Source organism: Rhinocladiella mackenziei (genome assembly GCF_000835555.1).
Source record: "Rhinocladiella mackenziei CBS 650.93 unplaced genomic scaffold supercont1.3, whole genome shotgun sequence".
Lineage (NCBI taxonomy): Eukaryota > Fungi > Ascomycota > Eurotiomycetes > Chaetothyriales > Herpotrichiellaceae > Rhinocladiella > Rhinocladiella mackenziei.
The window spans coordinates 3,990,722-4,009,283 of record NW_013550602.1 but is presented as its reverse complement, the minus strand read 5'-3'; the positions used below and the strand labels follow the sequence as shown (position 1 = coordinate 4,009,283).

The following is an 18,562-nucleotide window of genomic DNA, read 5'->3' as shown; positions in this document are numbered from 1 at the left end:
TTTGGCGACGTGGAAAATATTCATTGACGGAATAGGACTTTTTGTCAGGGGGGCTCAGCCCCAGGGGAGGGGAAAGGACATCACAGGTTTACAGCACATGGCAAAGATTGGGGGAAAGTGTGTCGTCGCAATACCAACGATGATGTGCAGTTGGTGGGCTCATAGATCTGGCCCTGACATTGACCCGACGGTGGAAGACGATGAATCGGGATGGTCAACGTGGCAGAACCAACAAGTGCTGCCAGGTCCGTCAAATCAACAAGAGAAGACTTTGGGTTCTTCAGCAGATAGCGAGTCGGAATGGTTTTATGCATGCACAGTACTTCGGCGGGCAGCGAAATGATAGATGCGCGTGATGCATGACGAAACACGGCTGGTGATCCCAGGAAAGAAGGGTTTCGGCAGATAATTGCCGTGGCATGCAGTAGTAGTCGATGGGAGATGCCAGACTACTGCATCGCGCTTCATTGTGGATGAATTTGCAGACGAAAAAGACTGGCGTAACACCACCTGTCCTTCCGGCAGCGCGATGATAAGAAATGCTCCATTCTCCGGACAATGAGCGATGACACCCATGAACTTCCAGGTATCAAAAGTTCCGCCAAGGGAGAAGGAACCCTTTTTGGCCCGGAGTGACTTGAAGGGACGAAATCTACCGAGGACATCGCAGTACCCGAAGGAATCAAGAATCTCAAAAATTGCAGGGGCTTCTGACAGGCCTAATGAGCCCAAACCGACAAGTTGGGAGAGAGCCGGCCCGTCTGCTGCCCCACTGTTTCGTCCGCAGCTAATCCTCAGTTGAACTTGCTAAGCCGCCGCCTCCAACGTCACGCTTGATTGGGGAGGGCCCTCTCTCCGAGGCTGTGTAGATCACACCAGTTCCACCATCATTGGACGCACCGTACGGGCGATCTCATGGCCCAGCAAATGCCTCCGTTTGTTGATCGACTCTTCTGGGTAGGAAATAGTTATGGGTGAAGTGACTATGGTACCGGGCACCGAGACATCGCAAGAGAACGAGACATTCAGATGAAGTTGAAAAGATCACCAGACACAGAGACAATGGAATGGTCATTAGGGGAAAGGGGGAAAAAAGCTTCATGGTAATTTTTGAATTTGCCCTTTCAGGGATAAATTTAGATCCATCAAAGTATCGATAGGCTGCGATACCACAATCGATAACTGACCAACCTCCCGAAAGCTAAACTATCAATAGGAGCTGCTGGTACACACAAGACTCGCGTCCTTCTCTTTCTGTGTCTATCTGAGAGTTTGTTGTGACAGGCCATTCAAGATGGTTTGGAAATAGTCGGAAACATGAGGCTGGGACAGTAGCCAGGACCTCAGAAGTAGTACAATCCATGCATATCCGTCCTTGATCCAGGGTTGACAAAGGGAAAGTAAAATGAAATGAAAACGCTTGTGTGCCAGTCTGCCCATGCTCTTTCCACAGTGATGCTTCTTCGTATGTCAAATTGGTAAAAAGACAAAATCGGGTTCAACTCCCGGCGTGCCACAGTAATATCCAATGCCCAATCCATGAAAACTCCCTTGCTTTGGTATCTCCGTTCCTTATGCTCAATTGCCCGAAAATTTCGTACAGAGGTTGCGTGAATAATGGAAGTCCGGGCGACCAGCCTTACTTCCATCTGTTGTGACTCATGCCCGATGTCCGTATGGGATCATCACGGGTAATAGTGTGGTGATGAATGACGATAACTTCACGTTTTGGAACAGGTCGAGGGTCTTTGCGGTCTCGGGCCTCTCGCCTTGAGTTGTGATAGACTCTCTCGCCGCCGCTGCTGGAGCCTGAGGAGCTGTGGTAGTGAGGCATTGTGTGGACGAGGGATCGGACTTTGCAGGCCGACAGATGTATATTGTTGCTGAAGAGGACTTTCGGGTTTGTCGGATATATAGAAGATTAGGAGGAAGCTGAATGGGATTTAATGGTTTGATGAGCAGGTCTAGAAGGATGGTCTTGGGGTTCGTGGCGAGGTTCTAAAAGTGGTGATGGTGATACTAGTTATGGGCGATGGGGGCGGGATCCGAAGAACGTCGTAAAGGGGGTCGAGGGATTTTGTCACAGAAAGGTTTGATGAAATTGCAGGCGTTGGTCTTGTAGGATGTTGATGATAAGAGGAGTGTGAGGGAAGAGGACCAGGACGTTCGGGACACTTTATAGAAAGGTCAATAATGACAGAGGGAGTCACATTGAATGTAGGCTTGGGCGTCGAAGCCTGGTACGGCATTCAGGCAGATGCAATAGGCTCCTCACTTTTGACAGCTTAGTATCAGGCAACTAGAACTAAGCCTTCCCAGTCGTGACTCAGATGACGAGGACAGTGGACTGAATGTCACTGTAGAGTAACACACGGCAGTATCCGTAAATAAGGCGGAGATGGGGGAGGGTGTCTGGCAGTTTGGCACAGAAACCGAATGGGTCAATCGTCAAGGATGGGAAGGGGGATGGGAAGCAAGAGAAGGCTATGGAACAGAGAGAATTGCCAAACGGGCCAGGCAGCACACTGCACCAATGCGCGGACGCAAGTAGCACGCCCGTCACCCTTGGGCTGGGATGACCAGGATCATGGCCGACGGACTACTAGACGATACAATGGAACAGGAAACTAGGTAAGGTGGAATTGTTTTTTTCTTTCTTTTCTGGTGTGTGATTGGGCAGCCCTGGCACGAGAATCACTGACTCAAGGGGGGAACGAGATGCCAGTCGCCAGGGAGCCCGAAAAGGGATGACGTGCGACGCTGCAACTGACCGCGCGGAATGGGGATGGAATTGCTGGTGGACGATAAACAACCAAAAGACCATAAGACTCCAAATAGGCTGGGGGGAAGAGTCTCGCAATCCAAAGTCCCTGGACAAAGTCCCCCCCCTAAACAAGACAACTTGCGCCAGCAAGTGCCCCGGGGCCCGCATTAGGTGCGGCCAAACAGTTGAACCAGCTCAGCTCCCGCTGCCAGACTGCAATTTTCCCTCAGCGAAAATTCCCAGTCTAAGGAGCCTTTCCCGTGGAGCTGCCGTTCCTGCATCAGTGGGGGAGGAGCAGACAGCCGATTGCTCAGTCTCCCCGTTCAGTCTCCCTTCCCATTTCTTTTTGCCACCGCAACTCGCTGTTGACAACGGGAGCATCAACTGTTGACTGTTGACCAGCAACACCAGCGACTCCTTGATTTGATTCCTTGATCTCTTGCAGGTGAATTGCTCAGATGACCACAACGTGCCAACGACCTACCACAGCCTTTAGTCCCAGGGTGGGTGTTCCTCTCTGAAACTGGCACGCCGCACCCGTCCCTCCAATCCGCCAGAAACATGAAACCCAGAAACATGGTGTCAGCAGCCGAAGAGGTGCAAGCAACGGCACTCCTATTTTGGGGCTGGCAAGCAACAGACGACTGAGCCACTTTTTGAACCCCATCCTCCTGCCAATCATGAAGCTTATCCACCCTCAAATCTTGGGCGACGCCTCATTTCCAATTGCTGCGCCTGCGCCACAAAACAGTCCGATGGCAGGGGGGCTCTGACCGAGTCTGGCTGCTCACCAACTTCCTCACTTAGCAATCCCGGAGCTCTGTAAAATGAGACTCTCTTGGTGCACACCTCGCCGCCCAACTGTGGGTGTACTTTGCGGATCTGGATGCTGACCATACCGCCTCCTGCCAGGGCCATGCCTGTGGGCTCAAAAGCTCTACCGAACCTCCTGGACAGACAGAGTCTCCCGTGTCGATCCGTCCACATTTGCTTCCGAAGGTGAGGCGAAAGCTAAAGTTAACTGGCTCGTTTACCCGTTACTCTGTTCGGGCGCTGCGCAACACCAAAATGGACAACATCGCGTGGATCGAGGTTTGCCCATCACCAACCTCGATCAGGCCCCGTGTATAATCGTGTCAGAGTCATACACCGTTCCATCACAAGAATGCGGGTGAAGAGATAGACTGCAGAAGAAGCCATTAACCGCCCTGGTACTTTCTACTTCGGCATGCTGGGAACGGTGAGAAGTGAGGTCACTTTCTGCCCAACCGGACCGCAGGCCGTCCTGGAACAAACTGCCACCGATGTGCCATCCACCCATTCCTGACCCCCAGAGGTCTCCTCAAGAATCGGCTGAACAGCCACCACCTCTGCTGAACCGGGTGACATGATCACAGCTCCCTAACCAGAGATGGGTAATGTCAGAGATGCGCTTTCGCCTGTGCCGTTTAATCAACGTTCTCGAGACTCCTTTGTTTCGATGCAGTCGATGTCGGCGTCATTCCTGCATCCTTTTCACCCTCTCCCTTTCACGTCGTTGTCAAGAGTCAATCGCACCCAACCTAGGAATGTAATCGAAGGACGCCATGGCAACCTCTCCCCGCTTTTGCGCGGTTACTATCGCCCACTTCCTCCAGGCCCGGTTTCAGTCCACAACAAGTGTCCCTCCGTTTCTGCCCAATATTACATGATAAAGTCTCCATCTCGACGTTCAAGTGGCCTTTGGGATCGAGAATATGCTGCTAAGTAAGTTTCGCCCCAGTCATGACGCTCCAATTCACCGACATTTGATCATTTCCTTTCGAAGGTTCCCTGCTCCTCTTGCTGGACAATCTCAACGGCTTCTTGCCCCTCACAAAGCGCCCTACTGGTCACGCCACCATTCAAAGAGCCGAGCTGTCGGTGCCCAACTACGGTGGTATCCGGCGATCCTCGCCAGCTCGGAAATTCAGGTGACCGGTTTGTTCAAGAGTCCGGGAGATGGTGTGTTCGTTTGCTAGCTGAGCTTGATAAATGCACTCTGCCGAGATCATGACGTCTCCCTAGTGCTGTGGTTTGTTTCGATCGGCTGCATCAGTCGAATCGTGCGCGTAATTCCAGAGATAGTGGCTTCTAGGAAAGGTGAGGCGGACGGGTCAGCCGGGGCCACTGAGACATCGCTCGCAGTCTGCAACCAACCCCCGTGATTCCTCCCGCGAATGCCGGGGACTTCTGTGTCTCCTGTAGTTTTTGGCCGCTCAGGGACCTGCGGATTCCATGAAAATTCGGGCGAGCTCTTGGAGGCAGATTCTTGCGTCACCACCATCGCATTTTCCCTTACAGTTCGACTTGAAACCCGGATACTTTTCATTTGTCTCACCTTCTGATTCACGGGACACCTCGACACGATCATCTGAGAGTCGAAGATGATGGAAAACCATCAGGTCGACGACGAGGAGGTTGTCTTGGGGTGACGTCGAACCGAGTGCACGGGCAGTAGAGCCCATCCAACTTCAATGGAAGCAGAAGCAAAAGTTGCCTGACCCAAGGCAGGTGGTTTGGAATTCAGGGGGGCAACGAGAACAACGACGACATGCCTTCATGTTGGGTTCTTCCTGACGGACCAAGATTACTCTTGCAGTGATGGCTCAGACGTATTTGCAGAATCGATTGCAACTCCGAGACCGACTGTGTCGCTCTGTACAGAGAACTTTGTTACGGTACCATACGCTATTGGACGCGTGGTGTCAAGAAAAGAAGGATGGAAAACAACAATGAAGTCTTGACATCTCGGAAAGACCAAATTAATTTCCATTAAATCATGTTTATCGAATTCCCGGTCCTGCGATTCCCTAACAAAGTGCTGATGCCTTAGTCCGAATTAACTCCACCACGTAAATGCCCGTGAAATTTTTCCGACACTTGTCGATTTTCTTCACCGAAAGACAGAGTACATGCAATTTACAGGAGAGCGGCCACGCCCAAAAAAACAGCACCCAGCATTCCTGCAGCAGGAACGACATATCTATCTGCTGCGCCATTTCCAGATGCACCAGTAGCAGTGGCTGAGGCACTGCTAGCCAAAGACGATGTGATGCTGCCGGCAGCTCCCGTGGCCGAGGTATAAAATGAAGTTGCTGCAGCGCCAGCACTGCTCAAAATGCTGTTTTCCAGAGAGCTGGCACTGGCTAGGACACTGCTGATTTCGCTTTCAATGCTGCTCTGTACTGACGGAGCAGCGGTGGCGGCGCTTGCGCTAAGACTTGAGGCTACCGACTCGGCAGAGGCTTCTATCGACGACGCTTCGGACTCGAGAGATGAAACAAGCGATTCTACGCTGGAGGGAACACTGTCGGCAATTGAGGATGCAAGCGATGCTGCTGATGTGATAGCAGAGCCGCCGATCGAGGTGGCATCTCCCACGACCGAAGTTGCGTCTGAAATGACCGAATCGATGGCTGAACCGATGTCCACTTGAGCAGAGGCACTCATGACGAATGCAAGAATCAATGGCTTAGAGAAATGCATGATATCGGTTGTAAGGGAGTGGATGTGTGCCCAATGGGGAAATTATCAACCCGGTTTGAGATTTTATAATCGATTGAACGACAGACGGATGTGCAGATAGTAAGATGACGGGAGAACAGACGCAATCCAGAAGGGAGAATATATATCTCCGTTCAAGCTGCGGCGTGACCTGCCATGTGGAGAGCGTGCAGTTCAGCCACGATCACCGCGTTTGACCGTCGTGGCCTCCGAATCCTCGCCGAGCTGAGGTGTGAAAAATTAAAGCCTTGCAGCAACGGTGATCCAATCTGAACTGCAACAGATGCACTGCAACTCTGGTTGCAGGCCTCGGAGACCGCAGCAAAATTCACGTCCATGCCTATTGGCCAGCCTCATATGCGGGCTCAGCCACTTGGGCGTCATCGCCGCCACGTAGCCACCCAAGCCTTCTGAATGATTTCGCTCGGGTCAAAATTTTTCTGGAGTGGTGATTCCGCTTCTATTTCAGGATATCTAGCCTTCCCTCAGGCCCATTTCCATAGAAATGGCTCTTCATTGCCGCTGTGGCACTAGTATATGTAAAAAATGTTTGCTACAGTGTCACCATGCTAGCAGCGGGAGCAGTGATAATTGTAATCAGGACAAAATGTTCGCTCTACTATTCTGTACTCCCATCTACCGTCGGTGAGGTCCATTCTCAACCTCGGCCTTAACATTGTGGAATCATTGGTCACCGAAAGGGATATCGTTGAGTCGGCTAGGAGCAGCGTGAGAGACATACTGCCAGTTGCTTGGCTACAGCTGTACCTGTAGAAAAACGGCTATATGTTGTCACTGATCCCTCTCTGACTTTCGATGACGAGGACAAACACGACATAATCAACGACGACTTTCTTGGACCACTCGCCAAGGTAGACGAGGGGTGGTCCTCGACACGTGACAACCAACTGGAGATAGAACCAATGCCGAGAGCGACTAGTCCTAAAACGATGAGGCCAGGGGGTCCAGCTGCATAGGAGCGAGCTCTTCTCTTAATTGTCCCTCAGAATCGCGCGACAAATAGACAAGAACAGCCGTTATCCGGGATTCAATTGGCCAAGAATCGAAGGTGCAGGAACAGGGTTCTGTCAAACTGACTCTGTTGCTCAGACGTGCCGCGTTTTCTTCCATCGCTCACAGAAGGTCAATCCGGGAACCTCCCGTGCCGCTGTTCGGACAGCTGGATCTTCCCCCGGCGTAGTCCCATCAAATCATTTCTTCGGACTTCCCAATCTCTGTCTCAATCGCCTTGGCCATATCACTCTTCCAAGCCCTGTATTCAGGAGGATTAATACCACCTCCAAGGAATGAGGCTATCGGCTGCGGTACACATTGGAAGAGAGTGAATCCCCGCCGAGCTCCCAAGAGGATTAGTCAACGGAGTCCGTAAGTCAGCGGTCATCAACCCACTTCTGCGCACAATGCTCATGTCCGATATCCCACAATGTCGGTCGTGTTCTCTCTGTCAATGCAGGACCCAGGTCTTTCAACATGTTTCCTAGTTGGAGCGCAGAGCCTATACGAATGGCGTCGCAAAACCGCATCAGAATCAACAATCTAGCGCTATGCTTCTGTTGTAAAATGATGCCACATCTTCCTTGCAAAAACGTCCGTCCTTACCCGATGCCCATCTCGACGATGGGTTGGTGGTATCAATCTTACATCTCATGGTCGTTGACGTAAGTCACTCAACCCCGCTTGCCGCTCCGTAAGGCCAACTTCTTTCAAAGCCTGTCTCAGGGATCTGTCAGCATTGAAGTCCCGTTTACGAGGCGTGAAACAGATCTTGTTGCTCTGTGAAGGTCTTGGTAATTCGCCATCTCACCGAGCGATTCGGCGCTCTTCACAACGTGGGCCCTCAAGCAAAACAACAGGGGCGTTGTCTGAGATGTATCTAGGGTCGAGTTCTACATCGTCTTGGAACAATACCTGTGGTTCGGCCCTGACGATCTGAGCGCAGTTCTGGGTCATCACATAGGGTTTGTCCAACATCTTTCCCTTCCAGACATTTGGAGGTATATATCCGTCCTTCCCACACGGCTAGCTGAAGCTGCTCTTTTCCGGACCACCACGCGGCTCAGCGCACAAAGCTTCTTACTCTAGGTGCAGACTGAGCGCTATTGATCCATGGTTTCTGGTCGTCATCCGACCAGGTGATAGATCCACGGACCAGGTGTTGTCACCTTTTCCGCGAACCTCGAGAATGTGCTCGAAAACCCCATCACCCTCCTTCTTTACCTCAAACGATCCGGATTGCCTTCAGGGATTGAGCAAATTATTGCTTAGGACTGGCTATTGCTGTCCGTCCATCACCTGAGCGGAGAGAATCGGACCAACCTCTTTGACCATGCAACCCTTGACGCTCTAACCATGAGCATCAAAGCAATCGACACCCTTGCTATTCCTGAATTCGAGGTTATTATTTGTCTCTCCCTCATGATAAACTAGAGAACACAATCTGCAAGACCTCAGCCCAAAGCGGACGCTCCCCATGACTACGTTAATATCAGTTCCTTTCCTGCGTCTCGTTCTTGGGAGAAAGTCACCGCTATCTGTCGCAAGTTTTGGTGGATTGACCGCTGCCAATCTGAGGGGGAGAAATGCTAGCTGTTGGGAGGGCTCCTCGCAGTGTGAGCACGAGATACCTACCCTCGTCTTCGTCCATCTCACATCAATCATATCGAAAGATAGTGTACGTTGGCTCCATTCGAAACCATTAGAATTTGCCAATCAACTATTTGTTGATCTCCATGATCTCGCCTCTATGGACGGATGTTACGACATAACATGAGCTAAACTGAGTTTGCCTGATGCCCTCAGGTGTCCCAGCCAATCGAACAATCATTCTTCTATCCAATAGCTAACGACCTTGAAGAGGAAAGAAACGAACTTTCGACAAAGTTGAAGGAGAAGTTATTCTCACTATCAGAATGCCTTGACAGAGTCAGCAATTGTCGAAGCCTTTTTTCTTTTTTTATTTGGACCGACCAACCAGCGACCCTTACCTCTTGATTGTGAACGACTTCATCTAACCCTTCAATGGCTGCTTTCATCACAGTGACGATCGCCATCGAGATATCCGTCTCTTGGTCTAGCAGGTCTGTAACGAGTTTGCCTTCAGTACTCTTGGGTGCGGCTTGAAGCAACAGTGATAACATCGATATACGGTCGAGGCTGTCATCTGTGAGAAACCGAGACGTCATATTGCTACATGGAAGCCTCGCGGCTCTTGCCAGGGTCAGACGAAAAGATCTGAGGTGATCATATTAGCATGAATCAATCCCGCCGGTATAACAAGAAATCCCGTTACCTTTGCATGTCTTTCACGTTTCCTGGTTCTTGGGCCATCGGTATAGTTTTATGCGCCGGTTGATGGTGGGATGGATCTTTTTTACTGCCGGAATGCAATGAGCTGTGGCAAAGGCGGTGTCAATGACTCGCTAACCGACGATGAAGACGGCGTTTCGTGACCAAAACTCGCCTTATACGACCATAAGGTGCACAGGGTTGCTAACCTGTCCGAGAAGCAACCCACTGACGAAGTCGAGGGTACGATGGAGGATGACTGGTAACGGCAAAGAGAGAGTCCAATATGCCAGAAACGGGAAGTCTGGACTATGTTTGCACGTGATTGGGTGCGCTCTGTTCACCTCAAAGGGCCAGCTAACAGAAATGGAATTCAACAAGTCGAAGTCGTCGTATGTGAGAAAGGCAGTTCGGTCTTCGGACACTGGCCCTCAACGCGGATAATTTCGACTTGGCGAGGAAGATGACTGAAATTTCAGTGCGATTGATAGAAATCACCACGTGAGCTGATGTGGATAAGAAGTCTAGGCAAGAAGGGAAGTCATGAGAAGGAAGAAAGGGATGGCTCTCATCCGGTATCTTATATGAAAGAAACACGGTTCGGATGTGAGAGGATCAAAGCACCTTTCCACCTCCAGGCATTGACGGTATCCCGCCGTCAACTTGGCCACTCTCAAGCAGGGGATTTACACAACATGTGCCACAACGTGCGTTGTGTGTGAAGACGGAAACCAAGGGGTGGGTAATGGAAAGTGGGTTCTCAAGGATTTCAGGACAAGAGGCCATGAACTAGGCGTGTGACAAGAAATCAAAGTTTCATTATTTGCCAAAGCATATCATGACGATGCCTCTGGTGGCAGCTCACGAAGCAATATCTGTCATGATGTGAGATCCCAAGCTCCTGGCCTGTCAGGAATTCAATCCTCCATCGGAGACGCCAGGGGACGTTGCAAGGGTGGACGGGTAATTGTTACTTTGAAGGGAACCATTTCCTATCACCGATATATGAGGCTCTATCTTAGTTCCTCGCTAGTGATTGCTACTTGGCTGCACCAGGACTCCGAACTGGACCTAGTGAAGCTGGTTAGCCGCAACAATCCCATTCGTAGACACAATCCTATTGTATGAAGATGCATGAATTGATTGCATGTCGAATTCGAATCTCAAACATCCCGTGGGAGCGGGTATGCAAGTAGAATCCTCCCCTGGTTGGTGCAAGCTATCCACCAATTGTCAAGCGGACGGACTACAACTACTGAAGGATCTGATGCCTAGCAGTATGCTCTACCCGCCTCACCTTATACTGGTGTCTTTGTTCAGCTATTTAACGGCTGTCAGCCCTGACATCTCAATAATGGTCAAATGAGTGATATGGCTTGAGGAGCGTGTCAATGTGAAACACCGTACAAATGCTTAGTGTGCGGGTGTGGTGGTGTGGAGAATTGGTTATAGGCTGGTCAGCAGTGCAGGCACAGGGAAAAGAGGGACGACCTTGGGGGATAGGGCAGGGCTGCTTGGGCTTCCCAATTGTTCAATGCCATCTCGTGGAGTTCACCAGGAACTGTGTGAACAGCTATCGAGCATCATCAGGCGGAGCCGACCACCTGAGAAAAGGATCGTCAGGCCAGCAGACTTAACCCACCGATCCGACTACCTCGACCTCTTGGGATTAGTCGCGACATGAAGATATTAGAACGGTGTTCCCAGTTCGAAAGATCGAGGTTGAGAATCAGCCTTGCACGTTGGTAGGCAAGCAATGCAAAGGGGAAGCAGACCAGCCCATATGCACTCCGCTCGCTTCCGCTGCAAACTCGGATCCACCGCAGTACTGTAGGAAATGCCCGCATCCATTCGCTAGATTGAAGGATCCATACCAGCGCCTATGTAAGCACTCCACACGATCAAGCATGCCCGGTCGATATCGACACCTTGCTTTTGAGCGCTCAGTATCAAAGTGTTGGATGACGAATAGAAATTTTGCAGGGAAGCAAGACATATGGCAAGGTGCAGCAATTGAGAAGGCGAACCACGAGATTCGGAATTCTATAGTGATCATGCGGGATTGGCAGGATATCGTAAGGGTGTCTAACCCACCACTCTCTCGTCAATCAGCTGTCCTAACGAAGACCTTCTGGACTTGATTTCACTTGTCTTGCGTGGAACATTTGATCCAGTCAACCTGAAAACTTTCGAAATTTATTTGGTCTTCAAGGGAATGTTGGGCCTAGATCTCTCCAAAATCGGTTAGTCAAGCATACGAGATCACCGAGCGAGCAATCCAGACCTCCTTATCTGGCAAAAACGAAGTTGGGATTGCACATGGCACCACTACGCTCCGTCCTGACATTCACGATTCTCTGGCGCGACAACTTCAACGATGGGATGACCTTTGATCGACAACCATAATGGCCGCGTCACCGCAAAGTGTTTTGGTCTCATATGCGGCCGGCTCGGACACAGATGTTCCTTTTCAAATTCAGTGGAGGGAAGGACGAGAATGGGGTTGGGATACGAATGCCGGCTGCAAAGGACGCTGGGCCGTGTCGAATGACAAAGCGAGACTGAAACTGGTCGCCCTTTTTCAAAATGCGAACCATGCGAACCAGTCTCTCTGCCACAACTCGAACGAAGCGCCGGTTAAAAAGGGAAAAAAGGAAAAGAGAAAATTTTTTGATTTTCTTTTCCACAGCCGAGAAAGTCCGCACTTTCTTTTTCCACCATAATGAGTTCCTCCGAAGAAATCAGCCTTGTCGGCTCCGCATTTCTTAATACAGACCAGGAAGATCTACGGGACCGAGCGGTGGCACTTGGTACTGACGTGCACGGCACAAATCCCTGCTCAGCGGATTGCCAAAAGCACTACTTACGGTCAGCTTATAATCGACCCGCGGAAAGTGCTACGTTGGTGTCTGCCCAGACCCAAAAAAGTCCCGATTCCCGCCAAGGTTAGCAAGAGTGCTGTCTGCTGATCGAGAGCTCTCGTCTTCAGATGCAACCTGGAGTTCAACACGAGCTGTCAAGATGGACTTAGAGAATTGTGAGGGTGACCCTTTTTTTTTTTTAATTTCTTTTTTTTAATTTCCCCGCTACTTTCAGGCCTGGCCTGGCTGGTTGTCATGCCGGCATCAGACATCCGGCAATCCGTCTTCCACTTTGTCCTGCAGAAGAGGCCCCCTGTCGAGCTGAACGGGAGGTTCGAAGCCCGCATTACAACATCACAATCATACAATGCGATGCTCGCCGCATTGCCCAGGCGTCGCTGCTTGCGAGTCCTCTTATCTGGCATCTGAAGCGAGAGGAGGCTGGAAGATTGCCTGAGTGACCTCGTTGTTTAAGTTTCTTCGGACAGGCCGGAGTCGTGAGAGGAAAAGAAAATACAATAAGCAAGTCACGCTTTCGGTGTGTCAAAGTCGCGCGAGGCTGCGGGACTCGAGGATGGACCAATGACGTCACCGGACGCGTAGGAGGAGAGAAGACCTAGTCGTGCGTTTTCAATATCTCGATTTGAGATTTTATATTGGCTAAGCTAGCTAGCTAAATGCACGAGGACTCTTGTCCAGGGCTCAAGAGCCCACCCTTTTAAGAGGGTGAGACGACTGCTATAAGGCAGTTCTTTGAATTTGTGATGTCGTGGTTGCTGTGACATAGAAAAAAAGGCTTTCGAGTGGTATCTCGGTGTAGAGAATCATCCAAATGAAAAAGAAAAAGGGGAATGCTCCTGTCGCTAAATGCATGTAGTAGTAGTCGATTCGGTTCCCACCCTTCCCCATTTCGGATCTTCTCGATGCAAATGTCAATGTCGACGATGATTTGGTGGTAGATAAAAGAAAATTGCCGCGAGGCAACATCTTAAGTAGGAGAGTCGTTCAATAGTTTCGTTAATAAACGGTATAAAAAGGGAATATGGGATATCGCAGGCGGGTGGGAGTGTAAAGCACGATTTATAAATGGTGTAGTCGAGAGGATTTAGATCTGGTAGGTATCATTCCTCTTCATGGCCTTGGCCAGCATGAGTTTGCGCATCCACTCGACGCGCTCCTTGGAGGAGTCAACGGCGAAATGGTGAGATTTGTTCTTGATGTCGAAGAGTTTCTTATTCGAAGCCTTTTCAGTGTCTGGGACCAAGGAGAATGCAAATGATTGTTCGGCGTCAGTAAGTTTTCCTTGGCCCAAGAGACTCTTTTTGAAGGCAGCGCTAAGTTTGGAACTTGAGGCCTGAGAGTATGCGTGTAATGTGTATTCGTCGACGTCGAGGTCTTCGATGGGCATGGCGTTGGCATAGTGGCTTTCGTGCATGGTGAGCTTGTTACCGACGAGCGTGCAGTAGTTGTCCTGCCATTCGTGGCGGAGCATGCGAGTCGTCTTGCGTTTGCGCATCCAGCCTTGGTGGTTGGCAAGGTCCATTTCAGTCACAGCACGAGCCGCTTTGGGGCGCGGAGTTTGCTGGGTGGAAGAAGTGGTGTTGTGGTCTACATTCTCCTGGACGGGAGCCACGGAGGGGGTAAAGGATTGTTGGCGTGTATGGTGTCGGCGTGGGGCGGCCGGGGGTTGAGTAGACACGCAACGCTGGAGGGGCTCTGGATTGGTGGTGGCCGTGGTAACTGGGACAGGAGCGGCTCCGTATCGCATCTCCGGTGGGACGGATTGGGAGATATCGCGTTGGCATGGATCGACGGCCATGGCGGTGACAGGGAGGTCGGTCGCCGACATCGGGGTGTCAAGACGGTAAATGTCTGCTGGCGAGGCAACGCCGCCATAGTGGTACGGGTCACGCTGAAGCTGAGCCTTGAGTTGAGCTTGGATTTGAGTGGGTTGTTGGAGAGCCGAGATGGGAGTTCGGGAAGGACTCTCATCTTCCTTCTGGCTCACGGGAATGGTGAGCTTGGGAAGACCACGAAGGTGCTCGGCAAGGTGAGCGGACTTGGCGGCATATGAGGCCGAGGCAGCGGGGGGAGGGGACGGGTTGGTAGAATGAGATGGGGCGTGGAGATGTTGGAAGTTGAGGAATTGTCGTACGCTCTCTTGAGGATCACGAGGCTGAACTCCGCTCAGGTTTTCGGCCGTGATCTTGACGGAAGAAGGCCCGAGAACATCGGAGGAGCCGACGACGGAGGGAAGGGCCTCCGACCGGGCTTCTGAGACGGGTCGTTGTTGCTCTTGGGCAATGGCATCCTCTTCGAAGGCACGTTGCATTCGGAGGATCTTTCGTTGTTGTTTTTGCCATTTCGGGCAGTCCTCACCCTTGGAGCATTTGTGTTCCTTGGGAAGGACCTGTTCGATTCCAACAATGGAGATGGACTCGGCCGGAGTGACGACGTCATGTTGTTGTTGTGGTTGCTGTTGTTGTCGCGCTCGTCGACGAGAGCGAGATCGATCTGAAATGACCACGTGGCATTCATCGGGCCGAGCCGCTCGCTGGAGAGCTCGGGGGCTGCGGGTGTTTCTGGAGGGAGTTCTGGAGAGAGGGGATTCCAGCGAGATCATGCTGCTATTGCGGAGTTGATGAATGGAGCTCATTACTCTGTGGCGTTTGCCGAAGGAGCTGATGTCGAGTTCCTTCAGATCTTCGAATTGAAGATCAATCAAGACACTGCCGGAGATGTCGTGAATGAGGAACTTTTCGACAACGCTGGACTCGAAGCCCGCTTCGGCCATCCAGTCAGCTACTTGTCGGGGGGTCCAGTCGCGGACTTGGGACTCGTCGAGCTCGGCCACCGCGGTGTTGAGAGCAACGATAGGCTTGGCGGGGGTCTTCGGCTCAGCGGTCGCCGCCATTGGAGACATGTTGAGGAAGACACCGTCTTCATTGTTGGGATAGATCTCGGGAGTGCTTTGGAAGAGATGAGGCCCTTGGGGTCCTACCACGGCCTTGTCGTCAAAATGGAATTCAAAGCCGTCAAGACCACCCGTGTGAGGAGGCGTGGGAAGCTCGTCCCGGCTGGACAAGGTGGACTGGCTATCGTCATCTTGAGAATCCCACGGTTGAGGTCCTGAGTCGTCCTCGTCCTCGTTGTCCGTGTCAAAGATCTCGGTGGCTTCGGACAGTGGCCGGGGGAGATGTGTACGGTGGCCGAGGAAACAGAGTGTGAAAGGCTTCTGTGGCATCTCAACTGGTTGGACTTGGATCTGGGAGGATCGTGTCGACCACTCCATTGTTTATTGTTACAAAGGAGAATACCACGTTTTCCTTGAGGAGAAGGTCAACGTTGTAAAGGTTGAACCATGATGGTGGAGTTGGTTGATGGCAAGAAGGAGAATGAGATATGTATAGATAACGGTGGTCTGTAGGTGGAGGAGGAACCCTAGGCGGGCGGTTAGACACAGTAGAACGAGTGTGATGAGTGGAGAGATGTAGCCAGGGGTAGACGCAGGTCGAAGCAGAGATGGGATGCAGAATATTGAGTTGGCTACTGCAGAGAAATGCGTGCGATGAATGTGAAACGCGTTCAAGGCAGCCAGTCAGTGGGAGGAGGAGAGCATTGGACTGGCATAGGTCGGCGGTAACAAGCCCCAAGCCAATCGACGCCCGTATATGAATAAATACGCGCTGGAGCCGTCGCGGTCAGGATATGGCCGCCCCCGCCATGTCCTTGTGCTCTTAGCCAATCAGATACTCTAACAGGGTGATGACGATACAACCAAGCACACTCTTATCCCCCGCATCTTCACCAATAGCAGTAGAGCATCCACCGAGATGCTAGTCTTTCTTGTGACTAGGGGCAGCTTCCAAAAATACCGGTCCACTTATCGTATGGTATTGGAGCACCAGTCATACCGTATCTAGTTTAGCACCGCGCTCTGTGTATCCCGGAATAGCATCCAGCGCTTCTTACTCGCTCCCCTCCAGGGTTCCTACTCACGGGCCCACGGGCCTTTCAGGCTCTTCCCTTTGGCCTTTTCTCCTCTTGCGTCCCGTGCCGCTAAACCCCTCTGTCTCAATTTTCCCACACGCTCCCTCCCAGCTCCCCTGTGTTTTCCCAACCTCCTCAGTATTTCCCTCCCGCCTTTTTTGCCAGTGCTTCTTTCTGATTGGCTGTTTCCCCCCAAATAACTTCCTTTTCTCTTTCTTGCCCTGCTTTCAATCTTATCTCTCTGATCATGACCCAGGGCCCTGTCGGACATCACCTCCCTCTTTACGAGCTCGCCCTGCTGATCCCTCTCGCTACGAATCGAGGTGGTGCGTGACCAGAGCACCATATCCCCACAAGCATGTCACAAGACGAAAAAGGGAGAAAAAAATTTTTTCAACAAAGTAATTCGATCTAATCTAAAGACTATGCTTGCCTGATCAGCACTCTTTTTGCGTATCCTTTCAGCGACTGCGAATGAGTTCACGAGTATTCACGGCATTCATAGGTCTTCCCGTGTTGGCCTTCGGGATTCGAGGAAGGCAACAAAGTCACGGCTTGGACCCTGAAATCGGGAGTTTTCTGGTCCCTTGAGATCTGGATTGTCCCGTTGCAACTTCGAAGCGTTGATGGAGGGCCTGAAATGTGATTTCTCCCGGGCCTGAACGCAATGTGACCGACAACCCTAAGCACCAAAAACGTGCTGAAAAGGTTAGAGACCTGAGTTGGCGAACGCGGGCCTTCCCGCGAGATGAGCGCTTAGCGGTGAATAGTCAACAGATTGGCTGAAATCCGAAAGTCTCTATCATGTTAGCGCAAAGATTAGCCGGAAGTTAGTGCGGGGACATAACCCAGCACCTCTCGTCAGCGAACTTTCATTCCCCTCTTCTGCTTGCCTATCCAGGACTCGACCTTTGCTTAGAGGTGACACCATTTGATCGCCCCAACGACTCGCCGTTGTGATATTGGATGCTGAATGCATATGCGAGCAAGTTTCGGTATGGGACCAGGTTCAAAAGGTCAAGAGCTGCAGAGCTTGTCCCTTTTAGATGATCCTGGCTCTGGTTCTCAACACGAAAATTATTTCACGTACCCTGCCGATAAGTGGGAGCCATGTCGCGCAAGATTGTTGACGAAAATTGTCGCGCTGCCAACGTGTCGCACTCGTGCACTCATCCTTTGTCGTCGAGATGGCATGTTGCACATGGCAGCTTCTACCACGATCCTTGGCAGCGGTGAGCCCACCGCTAATTTCCCCACAGGCTGGCATGAGAAAAGGGTGGCGGTAATTTTGTGGTTGGGGTACAAGAGGATGATGCAGTACGCCAGGTCCGGTGGGATAACACCCACCGTTCCCGGTATGTACTTCCGTACCCGTTTTCTCCCACATCGGTACTCGGCACAGGAAGTTGGACAACACCGGACATAGGACAGTATGGGAATGTAGAATGGAGTGAACTTTCAACGGCCTCGCTTGGTAGTGGTGCCAAAAGCCTCTCTAGACGCAATCAGTTCCTGCAAAGTTTGATTCCCAAGCACGATTGCTAAGTGTAAAGGGCTTCTCGAGACGATGTGCATGTTTCCACGGCATGTGGGCCACGAAAAATTCTCGTCTTGTCAAATTAGCAGCGGCATGGCGTGACAGTGGAGCTAGACCTGTTCGTAGTGTATTCGAAGGTACAGGATGAATAACCACCCCCGTCAGGGAAACAGTGGGAGCCGCCAGCCATGAGTGCTCCGAACTTTACCAGGTATATGGCGTTGTCAGATCTGTGATAGAGAAAGCAAGGGAGGCTGGACGTGATGGTGATGAAGGAACAGAATTTGCTCTCGGGAGCATGAGAAAAACTCGTGGTCGCTAGTCATCATGTGCGAGGGATGGGGGAGCAGTGTTCTGGGATTTGGGTAGCACAAGAAAGTAGCCGAGTGCCCGTGATCTAGCGAAAACCGACGTGAACTGGAAGCAAAGACAACGACAATAGCCGTCAAGGCCAAGGTAGATTCAGCCGGCTTATCTCTCATCTGGGCGAGAGCTCAGCCTGATACCGTACAATCATCAGGTGGATGATACTTCTATGTATGGAATTGAACTCGAGCTGATGTCAATGTCAAGAGCAAA

At 51.3% G+C, this 18,562-nt stretch overlaps 3 protein-coding genes across 3 annotated transcripts; all 3 read right to left on the bottom strand.

The window, feature by feature from the left end:
* Positions 1-1,639: 1,639 nt before the first annotated feature.
* Z518_04971 (uncharacterized protein) lies at positions 1,640-1,834 on the bottom strand (the record flags this gene model as incomplete). Its single annotated transcript, XM_013418677.1, has 1 exon — positions 1,640-1,834. The coding sequence occupies one exon, from the start codon at positions 1,832-1,834 to the stop codon at positions 1,640-1,642; it is 195 nt and encodes a 64-aa protein (XP_013274131.1).
* Positions 1,835-5,704: 3,870 nt separating this feature from the next.
* Z518_04970 (uncharacterized protein) lies at positions 5,705-6,235 on the bottom strand (the record flags this gene model as incomplete). The annotated part of the gene is made up of 1 exon (XM_013418676.1): positions 5,705-6,235. The coding sequence occupies one exon, from the start codon at positions 6,233-6,235 to the stop codon at positions 5,705-5,707; it is 531 nt and encodes a 176-aa protein (XP_013274130.1).
* Positions 6,236-13,561: 7,326 nt separating this feature from the next.
* Positions 13,562-15,748, bottom strand: Z518_04969 (uncharacterized protein; the record flags this gene model as incomplete). Its single annotated transcript, XM_013418675.1, has 1 exon — positions 13,562-15,748. The coding sequence occupies one exon, from the start codon at positions 15,746-15,748 to the stop codon at positions 13,562-13,564; it is 2,187 nt and encodes a 728-aa protein (XP_013274129.1).
* Between the last annotated feature and the right edge of the window lie 2,814 nt (positions 15,749-18,562).